This window comes from Chiloscyllium punctatum, chromosome 49 (genome assembly GCF_047496795.1).
Source record: "Chiloscyllium punctatum isolate Juve2018m chromosome 49, sChiPun1.3, whole genome shotgun sequence".
Classification (NCBI taxonomy): domain Eukaryota; kingdom Metazoa; phylum Chordata; class Chondrichthyes; order Orectolobiformes; family Hemiscylliidae; genus Chiloscyllium; species Chiloscyllium punctatum.
Window position 1 is genome coordinate 25,900,245 of NC_092787.1, and position 12,686 is coordinate 25,912,930.

Consider the following 12,686-nt stretch of genomic DNA (forward strand, 5'->3'; position numbering starts at 1 on the left):
TTAATGCCAGATCTGTACTGAATTCAAATTTGGAACCGAAGTCCCCACAACATTACCTGGCTCTCTGATGACGAGTCCAGTGATAATATCACTGCATCACTGCTTCCGCACCAATTCAGGAGCAGTGAAGTTTGAGTTGGGGAAACAGCCAAAACCTTTTGTATTCTGCTCTCAGTGGAACGGCTTACTGTGTCAAACATCCCTAACAGTGCTGTGTCCATTGCTCAAGTAGAACTCAATTCCAGACTGAAACTGATCCAGACCATTCGGGCACGCCAACTGTTCACATTTATCAAGGGCCTTATATGGAGTAAAGAAATCCCAAGACATTTCACAGGAGTAATATCAGAATAAAGCCAAGTCATAGGAGATAACACGTGTCACACCAGATTTAAGGACTATTTGAGATCAACAGGGAGGGAATTCCAAAGCTGAGGGCCCAAGGAACCAAAGGCAACACTGGGAATGATCAACACTGGAGACCAGAGTGGAACAGTGCTGATATCTCATCAGATTGCTGCACATGAGGCAGTGCAGGGGAGGGGAGGACATGGAAGTACTTGCGGATGAATGATTAATAATTCACTGACACTTACCGGCGAGTACTGAACAACCGTCCCATTCCGCCTCCCCGCAGCCAGCTGCTTCCCTTTCGGACTCCAGCACACTAAAGGAAAAATTGGGAGAGACATGGTGAAACCTCTGGTGATGGTTAGGTTCCCCAGCCCAATGACAGCAGCATCCTCCTGAGAGCAGGAGAACAGCAGTGAGAATGAGGCCACTCCAACAAGTCCATAGATTGGCATTCTCCCTTTCACTGATTCATGGGAGGTGCCAGTTGCTAAAAGGCCAACATTTAAGGCCCATCCCTAACTGTTCTTGCCCCGTGTGGGCCATTTCATAGGTCACACTGCATTTCACTGGATCTGCAGTCACGTGCAGATTAAAGTGGGTCAGGACAGCGAGTCTGTCTCCCTGAAAGACATTTGTGAGCCAGGTGGGATTGGTATTTATACAATGGATGGCAGGTTCATGGTCAACGTTCACTTGATATTGTCAACTTAGCAACTGAATGTAAATCTACCAGCTTCCTTGTGGGTGGAGGAGTTGAGGTTGGATGGGTGGGGGCGCAATTGAACGAACAGCTCCTGGGCACTGTCCTGGGCCCTGGATTACTTGTCCAGTGACACTATGTGCCATCTCCTCCTAGGAAAACACGCAGGAACATACCTTCCACCCCACAGTGAGATTGACATGAGCCTTTGCATACAGCCTACCCGTGGGGTCAGTACATGGTGTTCCTGTGCAGAGCGCTGTATGGTGTGTAACCAGAGCGATACCTACATGAGGTTATATCGGCTGTAGGGGGAAGGGAGGCATGCTGCTTAATGACATCAGTGACCTCCAGGATGGTCAGGCTTCCGTCGGACATGCAGACAGCCAGGATACAGTTCACAGCCGGATTCCATTTCAAATCGGTCACTGTGCATTTTTTCTCCGACTTGTAGTACACAAACGGTCGCTTCTGCAGCTTGTCCTACAACAAAAAAGAAACTTGCATTTATGCAGCCCACAACTTGGGAGCAAAGTCGACGCAGCATCACATCAGGACAAACAAAGGGACAGCCTTACAGTGAGGGAAGTCAGTGGATGGTCAGATTGAGAGCCCACATTCTCTCAGGGTAATATTTATATAACAGATGAAAACATTACCAACATATACCTCCCAACTCAATCACGTGTCAGTACGTAGCTCTGTACATGTGCTCAACAACCTCAATAAATGCCCTCCATCTACTCAGAATCACAGAGATGTACAGCACGGAAACAGACCCTTTGGTCCAACCCGTCCATGCCGACCAGATATCCCAACCCAATCTAGTCCCACCTGCCAGCACCCAGCCCATATCCCTCCAGACCCTTCCTATTCATATACCCATCCAGATGAGTGAAAAAAGTTGCTCCACAGGTCTCTTTTATATCTCTCCCCTCTCACCCGAAACCTATTCCCTCGAGTTCTGGACTCCCCACCCCACAGAACAGAATAGAATTTGTCTATTTATTCTATCCATGCCCCTCATAATTTTGTAAACCTCTATAAGGTCACCCCTCAGCCTCCGACGCTCCAGGGAAAACAGCCCCAGCCTGTTCAGCCTCTCCCTGTAGCTCAAATCCTCCAACCCTGGCAACATCCCTGTAAATCTTTTCCGGTACCTTTCAAGTTTCACAACATCCTTCTGATAGGAAGGAGACCAGAATTGCACACAATATTCCAACAGTGGCCTAACCAATGTCCTGTACAGCCACAACATGACCTCCCCAACTCCTGTATAACAGAATTTCAATTGTTCTTAATTCACAAATGGGACTGATGTTATGGCAGGACAGTGGTTCCGGTAGGTAATTCTACAGCTTTACCACAGCCAGAGGCCGGGAATCCTGCAGGATATAACTCACCTCCTGACTCCTGTCCACCATCCACAAGGCACAAGTCAGGAGTGTGATGGAATATTCCCCACTTGCCTGGGGATGGGGATGGGGACGGGGACGGGGGTGGGGGGAGCTCCAGCAACACTCAAGAAGTTTGAGACCATCCAGGACAAAGCAGCCCATTTGCTTGGCACCACACTGACCCCCTCCAACACCAATGCTCAGTAGCAGCAGTGCGTCTATACTCTGCACTGCAGAAAGTCACCTCAGACAGCATCGTCCAAACCCAAGACCACATCCACCTAGAAGGACAAGGGCAGCAGCAACATGGGAACACCACCCCCTGCAAGAGCCACGCACAGTCCTACCTTGGAAATATATCACTGTTCCTTAAGCCTGGAATTCCCTAACAGCACTGTGGATATGCCCACATCCGATGGACTACAGTGGTTCAAGACAGCAGCACACCACCAGCTTGCTCAAGGGCGTCAAAGGATGGGCAATAAAGATTAGATTACTTACAGTGTGGAAACAGGCCCTTCGGCCCAACAAGTCCACACCGCCCCGCCGAAACGCAACCCACCCATACCCCTATATGTACCCCTTACCTAACACTACGGGCAATTTAGCATGGCCAATTCACCTGACCTGCACATCTTTGGACTGTGGGAGGAAACCGGAGCACCCGGAGGAAACCCACGCAGACACGGGGAGAACGTGCAAACTCCACACAGTCAGTCGCCTGAGGCGGGAACTGAACCCGGGTCTCTGGCGCTGTGAGGCAGCAGTGCTAACCACTGTGCCACCGTGCTGCCCACTAAATGCTGGCCCAGCCAGTGACACCCACATGTCTTGGATGAATTTAACTATCCATTGTTAACTAAAGTTAGGAAAAGCATGAGAAAGTACGCATCTGCTCAAAGATAAGTACAGATCATAAGAATAACAGAAAATCACTCAAAGATTAATCAGGATGAAAAAATTAGAGTTGGCGTGGAAGCTAGTTAAGAAAATAAAAGTGGATAGCAAGAGTTTCTATAGTTATTTAATAAGGAAATGAGTAAATCAAGTCTGGGCTAGAGAGGGCACACTTCGGAAGTTAATTAGATAAAAAAGGCAATGGTGAATGAAATGAGCCATTGTTTGCTTCTGTCTCTCCGAAGAAAGATACAAAAAGCATTCCATTAATAGCTGTAATTAGGATGGGGGGGGGGGGGAAACATTGTGGAATTACAATGGAACTGTGGGCTGAAACGTCTCCAGGTTTAGATGGATTTCACCTTAGGGTGTTAAAAGAGATTGCTTGTAGGTAGCAGATGTGCTGGTATTAATTCTCCATAACATAGCATCAAAGACTGAAAGAGACTGGAAAGTCACAGATACAACCCTTTCATTCAAAAAGGGAGGAAAGCAGAGTAACAACCCGATGCCTGTCGTGGGCAAGGTGTTAGAATTGATCAGAGATTACAGCTGCATACTTAAAAGAAAACTTGAAACTGGGAAGAGCCGGTATCGTTTTGTCAAAGGGAAATTATGCTTAACCAATGAGATGGAGTTCTGTAACATGTGCAGTGGATAAACGGGAAGCCAATGGAGGTCCAGCTGTAGATTTCCAGCAGGCATTTGAAAAGCTGCTACACTGAAGCTATTACGGAAAATAAAAGCTGATGGCGTCGGGGTAACAGTTTCACGTGGATAGACTTTTTTTCTCGACCGATGAGCATATTGGAACACTCTGCCTCAGGAACCGTGGAGGCAGGGTCAGTGACGGTTTTGAGGCAGAGATGGATAGATTCTCATCTGGCAGGGGATTGAGGGTCATCAGCTGGAGATGGGAATGTGTAATCCCAAACTCAAACAGCCACAGTCTTACTGAATGGAGGAACAAATAGCCCACTTCCGCTCCTATGTACATATTGACGGACTGGGAGTGGTGAATATTCCAACATCACAAGGACAGATTAACAACACAAATAAATTGCACGTGAAACAATATATTTAATGCAGCTGAAGTAAAGGCTACGATTTTATTTTGCCAAGTGCTCTCTCTTCTAAAAAGTGAACAAACCTGAGCTTCACGGAGTAGGAAGACTCCACTCAGCCCCTCGACTCAATTAATCGGGCCCGATTTATATCTTAAACTCCATTTGCTACCATTGGCTCATCAACCTTTAAAAGCCTTACTGACTAAAGACGTCATTCCCAAATCCAATGCTGAATTTTACGAGTTACATCCCTTGTTGTGGAGTTGAAGGCATGTACTGTACCTTTAAGAGAGAGTGAAAGTTCAAAAGCTGGCAAGCCTGTCATGTGACTGACCACAGGCAGTGTGTCCTGGATAATTTTAAGATGTAACATTTGAGCTGTAGCTCAGATACTGTGTTTTTTCCACAACTATTCGAATTCAACTAGTTTAAATTATGCCCCAAGATACTGACACCAAATCAAATTTGAATTTTACTGTTATGACAACCTCCAATCAATGAGATGATCTGATGTTTTGGGGTAATAAAAAGCAAGCATTTTGAACAGTTAACCAGAGAGACTAAGAGCACCTGCTGCCCACTGACCCTCTCTCTGAACGGTACTTTTTTCAGAATGAAACAACCTGCAGCAGAAGAGGAAGTTCGACACCTGAAGACAGCAACTGGTTTTGAAAACTGATTTGCTGTAAATTTAATAGGGGCTTTATTGGATCGGTATATTGTTATAGAGTGGGAAGTAGATCATAAATTTTAAGACAAAGGAGGCTTACAATGTAGGTAGTTGTTGGTTAATATTCTTTTTTGGAATTAAAGAATAAATTGTTAATTTTTTTCTTTCAATAGTGGAATTTGGGTAGCTTTCTGTCACTCATAATTTAACAGATTGAGGCAAGGTGAGCTTTTCTACATTTGGTTTAAATTAGCAAAAGGGTTCCCCCAGTGTCGTAACACCCTTGTCTGACACACTCCCAATGGGAATAAAACTTCCCATGTGCTTTAGCAATTTCTTTCAAAATGCGAAACACCACAAGCAAATCCCTTCCTACTAAGCTATAGTGCTGGCGACACGGTGTTCGTTTCCACAAATATTTATGCAAAATCTCAGCTCTGAAATTTTGATCCGTCGCCCAGGGTCTTCCATCCCATAATCCGAGGGGAGGATTGCTCCGAGCTTGGCTGAGTTCTCTCCCCTCTGAAATCAACGGTTCACGTGCACCAATCCCATTCCAGCACCAACCTCAGGTGACTGTCTGTCGTACTGTCAGAGACAGACAAACAGAGATCCCTGCCAATGGTCCAGGTGAATGTTAAAGATTTCTCAGCACTGTCTAAGGAAGGGCAGGGATTGGTCTGCAAAGTTGGTCGATATCCATCAGTAGACAACCCAGTTAAACTCCGCACTAACAGAGAGCCAGGGCTTTCAAACACCAAGCAACGAAGCTTATTGAAAAAAAATTAGCACTCACCTTGTTCAAAAACGTTCGTACATCGAAAAAGGCAATGACCAGTCCATACTCCTCCGACGTCATAGCAACAGACAAGGTGAAATCGTCACAGCTCAGGCCAATGTGGTGCACTGGGAGCTTCATATTCACTGTCATGACAGGAGGATCTTCGACTGTAACAGGAGAACAGGATCAGACTCAGATACAGGCACACACAAGCCTGGGGCAACTGCACTGTGGTCATGGTAGTCAGGTGGTAATCCAGATACCAGGACAAATACTCCAGAGACAAGAGTTTAATTCCCACCAGAGCAGACAGCAGGGGATCTAAATACAATTAATTAGCCTCTTGTTCAAAGAGGCATGAGAAGGTGATACAGCGAGGACATCATTACAGGAGACCAGTTAGCCATGGAATGAGAAATCGGTTCGTCTGTTCTTTAGCTCCACATTTTCCTACTTTTCTAGTGCAAATCTTTTGATCGCATTACAAACCATTAACTGAGTCAGCATCATCCTCTGCTCTTAAAAGGAGAGGGTGCCACACTTCTACAACTCTGAGTAAAAATGTCATTCCCAAATCCAAGGGTTATATCCCTTGTCTGATAATCTCCAAATGGCGACTAAAGTTGCCATATGTTTTAACAATTTCTTTCAAAGTGTGAAACAGTGCAATCAAATCCCTCCTTACAAAGCGGTAGTGCTGGCAATACAGTGTTCGTTTATGCAAATATTTATTCAATCTCTTCAAGCACATTATGACACACCTCAGGAGCTGGTGAGGCTTGGACCTGTCTACTGGCTCAGTGGCAAGGACATTATCACTGCATCAGAAGAGTCCCGAATGCTTGTTTATGTACTCTCTCCTTGATAAAGGAAGGGGAGTTACTGAAGGTGAACCTACAAAGGAAAGTAGAATCAAGGCCACAAATGCATCAGCCACAATCTGACTGAATGGAGGAGCCGGCTCAATTGGCCAATCTTATAAAAACTTACTTCCTTTTAGGTCAATATAATGGTTTGAAGATGAAGATTGATTGAGAAGCCTGCATTAACCAAAAGGAATAAGTGATTAAAGTACAAAATAGACATACTGATTGTATTAATGTTCCCCTCGCTCTGGTCAACCAGGGAAAGATATTGGGTGTTCAGTATCTTCAGGCCAGTTTTACCGCCCGCAAAAATCAGTCCATACATATTGGACAAAGTCAGGAGATTAACCCTGTCCTTTGGCAACTCATCTGGAGAATCAAAGATTCGGACTTTCTTCATCTGACGGAAGTGGAAATTCTGTGGAGGTAAGTTACACAAAGCAGCTTTCAAAATCCAGTCATTAAACAGCTGGCATCAAACAAACCTACAGAAAAATCCAACACAGATATAGTGCCATGTATATAGCAACAAAGGTTAAAAAAAAATTGGAATTGAATGAATCCTCAAAGAGAAATCATTTGCAAGGTCATGGGAATGGGCAAGTACATTCATGATGGGCCTAATGGCCTTCTGTGCTGAACTATTCAGTACATTGCTGCAGCAGAACATTTACTTCCTCAGAACATAAAAGAGGACAAACATCACCTTGAGCTGGAAAATGATCAAAGAGCTCATGAGAAATACTGAACAATATCTGGAGGGAATGAGAAGGTTGACGCAGTGGCTGCCTCACCCTCCGGTGACTGACTGTGTGGAGTTTGAACATTCTCCCCGATTCTAGCTGCCTTCCAACCTCACCAAGGTGTGGGGTTAAGGTGGATTGTCCATGGGGAACGCAAGGTGGGATGCTCTTCAAAGGGTCACAGTAGACCCAGTGGGCCGAATGGCCTCTTTCCACACTGTAAAAGACTCTAAACTGGCAGATCTGACTAAGAGATTACAAAGATAATTTGGGGAGAATTAAGTGATGACAGGGCTGAGAGATAGAGCCATACAGCAGGGAGACAGGCCATTCGGCCCACACTGACAAAACATGTCCATCCACTTTACCCCCATTTCCCTGCACATGGCCCACACCTTTCCTATTCATGGATTAATGTATTCCCCCTCCACCCCCCCCCATCTCCCCCCCTCCCCCTCCACCCCCCTCCACCTCCACCTCCCCCCCTCCCCCCTCCATCTCCCCCCTTCCCCCTCCATCTCCCCCCCTCCCCCTCCCCCTCCACCCCCCTCCCCCTCCCCCTCCACCCCCCTCCCCCTCCCCCTCCACCCCCCCCATCTCCCCCCCTCCCCCTCCACCCCCCTCCCCCTCCACCCCCCCCATCTCCCCCCCTCCCCCTCCACCCCCCTCCATCTCCCCCCCTCCCCCTCCACCCCCCTCCACCTCCCCCCCTCCCCCCTCCATCTCCCCCCTTCCCCCTCCATCTCCCCCCCTCCCCTCCCCTCCCTCTCACCCCCCTCCCCCTCCCGCTGCTTTCTCCTTCTCCCTTCCCTCCGCCCCCCCCAATCCCTCTGCCTGTAATTCCCTCCCAAATCACCTTCATTTCCCTCTCGGGAGCCGGGCTCTGATCACCTCCCATGGCGTCGTTCATCCACCTCCAACAGGCCGCAGCTGACACTTCCGGCGCCGCAATTCGACGTCACAAAAGGAGCGGAAGTCAGATGCCGGGTGATTGAGACAGGTCCGCGATTCCGGCTGCAGCGCCTCCTGCGGCGGGGAGGAGGAACTGCTCCCTCACTGACCTGACAGCAGCGCCTCCTGCGGCGGGGAGGAGAAACCGCTCCCTCACTGACCTGACTGCAGCGCCTCCTGCGGCGGGGAGGAGGAACCGCTCCCTCACTGACCCGACTGCAGCGCCTCCTGCGGCGGGGAGGAGGAACCGCTCCCTCACTGACCCGACTGCAGCGCCTCCTGCGGCGGGGAGGAGGAACCGCTCCCTCACTGACCTGACTGCAGCGCCTCCTGCGGCGGGGAGGAGGAACTGCTCCCTCACTGACCTGACTGCAGCGGCCCCTGCGGCAGGGAGGAGGAACCGCTCCCTCACCGTCCTGGCTGCAGCGGGGAGGAGGAACCGCTCCCTCACTGACCTGACTGCAGCGCCTCCTGCGGCGGGGAGGAGGAACTGCTCCCTCACTGACCTGACTGCAGCGGCCCCTGCGGCAGGGAGGAGGAACCGCTCCCTCACCGTCCTGGGTGCAGCGCCTCCTACAGCGCTCTCCGTTCCCCCTCAGCTCCATCTGGAGGCTAAGGCTGACCTCAACCCTTCACAAACTTGCATTGCTGTAACGCCTTTCACAGGATCAAGTCATCCCAAGGCCCTCTTCATGAATTACATTTCCAGTGTTGTGCACAAAGGACAGACTCACGTTGATACAGAACAAACAAAAACAGAAATTGCTGGAAAAACTCAGCAGTATCTGCAAAGAGAGAGTGGAGTTAATGTTTGGATCCAATGTGACTCTCTCTTTCTCCAACCCTTCTTCATCAGCAATTTCTGCTTTTGTTCATTTCAGACCCGCAGTTCTCTATCACCTTTGATTAGATTAGATTCATTTATTCAGCATCGTCCACGACATTGGAACTTTGTAGGGATCCTAATTAGAACTTACTGCAGCGCTTCACAATCAATTTATTTTAGTGTGGGTGTTATTGTAATATAGAAAACAGCTGCTGGCAAACACAACAACGAGATAATGATAACTTAATCTGTTGGGATTTTAAAAAATTCATTCACAGGCATCGGCAGCATTTATTGGCCGTCCCTAGTTGCCCCTTGAGAAGGTGGGGGGGTGAGCTGCCTTCTTGAACCGCTGCAGTCCACCCGCTGTGGGTTGACCCACTGTGCCCTTAGGAAGGGGAATTCCAGGATTTTGACCCAGAGACAGTGAAGGAACGGTGACATATTTCCAAGTCAGGATGGTGAACGGCATGGAGGGAAACTTGCATGGGATGGTGTCCCCATGTATCTGTTGTTCTTGTCCTTCTAGGTGGAAGTGCTCATGGGTTCGGAAGGTGCTGTCTGAGGATCTTTGGCGAATTTCTGCAGTGCATGTTGGAGATGGTACACACTGCTGTTACTGAGCGTTGTTGGCAGTGGGAGTGGATGTTTGTGGATGTGGTGCCAATCAAGCGGGCTGCTCTGTCCTGGATGGTGTTGAGCTTCTTGAGTGTTGTTGGAGCTGCACCCATCCAGGCAAGTGGGGAATATTCCCTCACACTCCTGACTTGCATCTTGGAGAAGGTAGACAGGCTTTGGGGAGTCATAGGGATGTATAGCACGGAAACAGACACTTCAGTCCAACCCGTCCATGCCAACCAGATATCCCAACCCAATCTAGTCCCACCTGCCAGCACCCAGCCCATATCCCTCCAAACCCTTCCTATTCATATACCCATCCAAATGCCTCTTAAATGTTATAATTGTACCAGCCTCCACCACTTCCTCTGGCAGCTCATTCCATACACGTACCACCCTCTGCGTGAAAACGTTGCCCCTTAGGTCTCTTTTATATCTTTCCCCTCTCACTCTAAACCCTCTAGTTCTGGATTCCCCGACCCCAGGAAAAGACTTTGCTTATTTACCCTATCCAAGCCCCTCATAATTTTGTAAACCTCTATAAGGTCACCCCTCAGCCACCGACGCTCCAGGGAAAACAGCTCCAGCCTGTTCAGCCTCTCCCTGTAGCTCAAATCCTCCAACCCTGGCAACATCCTTGTAAATCTTTTCTGAACCCTTTCAAGTTTCACAACATCTTTCCAATAGGAAGGAGACCAGAATCGTACGCAATATTCCAAAAATGGCCTAACCCATGTCCTGTACAGCCACAACATGACCTCCCAACTCCTGTACTCAATGCTCTGACCAATAAAGGAAAGCATACCAAACGCCTTCTTCATTATCCTATCTACCTGCGACTCCACTTTCAAGGAGCTGTGAACCTGCACTCCAAGGTCTCTTTGTTCAGCAACATTCACTAGGACCTTACTGTTAAGTGTATAAGTCCTGCTAAGATTTGCTTTCCCAAAATGTAGCACCTCACATTTATCTGAATTAAACTCCATCTGCCACTTCTCAGCCCATTGGCCCATCTGGTCCAGATCCTGTTGTAATCTGAAGTAACCCTCGTCGCTGAACCCTGTCCCTCAGGATTCCCTCCAGCAACTTGCCCACCACCGACGTCAGGCTCACTGGTCTATAGTTCCTTGGCTTGTCCTTACCACCCTTCTGAAACAGTGGCACCACGTTAGCCAACCTCCAGTCTATGACTCTATGAGTCAGGAGGTGAGCTAGTCGCTACAGTATTCCTAGAGTCTAACCTGCTCTTGTAGCCATTATATTTATGTAGCTGGTCCAGTTCAGTTTTTGGTAAATGGTGACTCCCTGGACAATGATAGAAGGAGATTCGTGATAGTGACACCATTTAATGTCATGGGGTGATGGGTAACCTTAAACCTTCACCACACCACCCCACCCCAAGGTGAAAGGAGCCCCCTGCTGTGCTGTAATGGACATACAGAATGCAGCTGACGTGGGCCTTAATGACAATCCCAAACCTACCTCCTTCAGTGAAGACATACAAAGCCCTGGCAACTTTATTATGAATTGAATCATCAGAACGTTCCAGAACACGAGGCATTACACAAGCTTTGCCATTTGCTGCCAGATATATTTTGTCATCAAAAAATATTATCCATTGCAAAAGTGAATAAGGTTAGCGAGCAGGAATGCATCATACATCAAAGACATGAAAAAGCAGATAGGGATAGGAGGAATGTGTTCTGCCAGAAGGGGAGTGAAATGGTGGAATCCTTACACTGCAGGGGGCGGTCGAGGCAGGGTCCCTGGTCATCATCAAAGCTGGGAAAGACATTTTTAATCAGAAAGCGAATCAAGGTTTTCCCTTGGGGAAAAGGGAGGAAAGTGGATCAGCCATGAGAGCATTGAAAGTTACGATGGGCCGAATGGCCTACCTTTGCTCCTACCACTTACAGTCTTCTAGCAGGAGTTACACAGAGTGGGATCAACAGGGTTCTGCTGCCCTTGTCCTTCTACATAGAACAGTCCAGCATTGTACAGGCCCTTCAGCCCTCGATGTTGTACCAGCCCACTATCCTACTCTAAGATCCAACTAACCTACATACCGAGTAGTCCTAGGTTTGAAGTGAGCATTGGGTTTGCAAGGTCTGAGGATCTTTGGTGAATTCCTGCAGTGCATCTTGTTAGTTGGTGAATACTGCTGCTACTGAGCGTCGGTGGTGGAGGGAGGGGATGTTTGTGGATGTGGTGTCAGGGCTGCTTTGTCCTGGATGGTGTTGAGCTTCTTGAGTGTTAGTGGAGCTGCACCCACCCAGGGCAAGTGGGGAGTATTCCATCACACTCCTGGCTTGGGCCTTGTAGAGGGTGGACAGGCCTTGGGGGTCGGTGGGGGGGGGGGTTACTCACCACAGTATTCTGAGTCTCTAACCTGCTCTTGTAGCCATTGTGTTCATGTGGTGAATCCAGGTGAGTTTCTGGTCAACGGTAACCCCCAGGATGTTGATAGTGGGGGATTCAGTGACGGGAACATTATTGAATGTAACGGGGCGGGGGTTAAATCTCCCTGCGGTTGGAAATGGTCACTGTCTGGTTGACAAAGCAATGCACTGACTTCCAATTCCAGAATATTCCGCTGCACACGGGGTCTATGCAGGTGAAATGAAAGGGGAGGATGCTTGGCTGGATAGAATGATCAGCACGGTGGCACAGTGGTTAGCACTGCTGCCTCACAGCGCCAGAGACCCGGGTTCAATTCCCGCCTCAGGCGACTGTCTGTGTAGAGTTTGCACATTGTCTGTGTGGGTTTCCTCCCACAGTCCAAAGATGTGCCGGTTAGGTGGATTGGCCATGCTAAA

General features: G+C 48.4%; 1 protein-coding gene across 3 annotated transcripts in view; it reads right to left on the minus strand.

Annotated features, from left to right (window-relative positions):
* Positions 1–8,490, minus strand: part of nup214 (nucleoporin 214) — a 120,674-nt gene extending 112,184 nt beyond the window's left edge. For all 3 annotated transcript variants that reach the window (XM_072565949.1, XM_072565950.1, XM_072565948.1), the window contains exons 1-5: positions 8,332–8,490; positions 6,955–7,150; positions 5,882–6,033; positions 1,345–1,537; positions 597–667 (exon numbers count right to left, since the gene is read on the minus strand). In XM_072565949.1, coding sequence (XP_072422050.1) covers positions 597–667; positions 1,345–1,537; positions 5,882–6,033; positions 6,955–7,150; positions 8,332–8,385 — 666 coding nt within the window. In that variant the 5' untranslated portion in view covers positions 8,386–8,490. The remainder of the gene's footprint in view (positions 1–596; positions 668–1,344; positions 1,538–5,881; positions 6,034–6,954; positions 7,151–8,331) is intronic.
* Between the last annotated feature and the right edge of the window lie 4,196 nt (positions 8,491–12,686).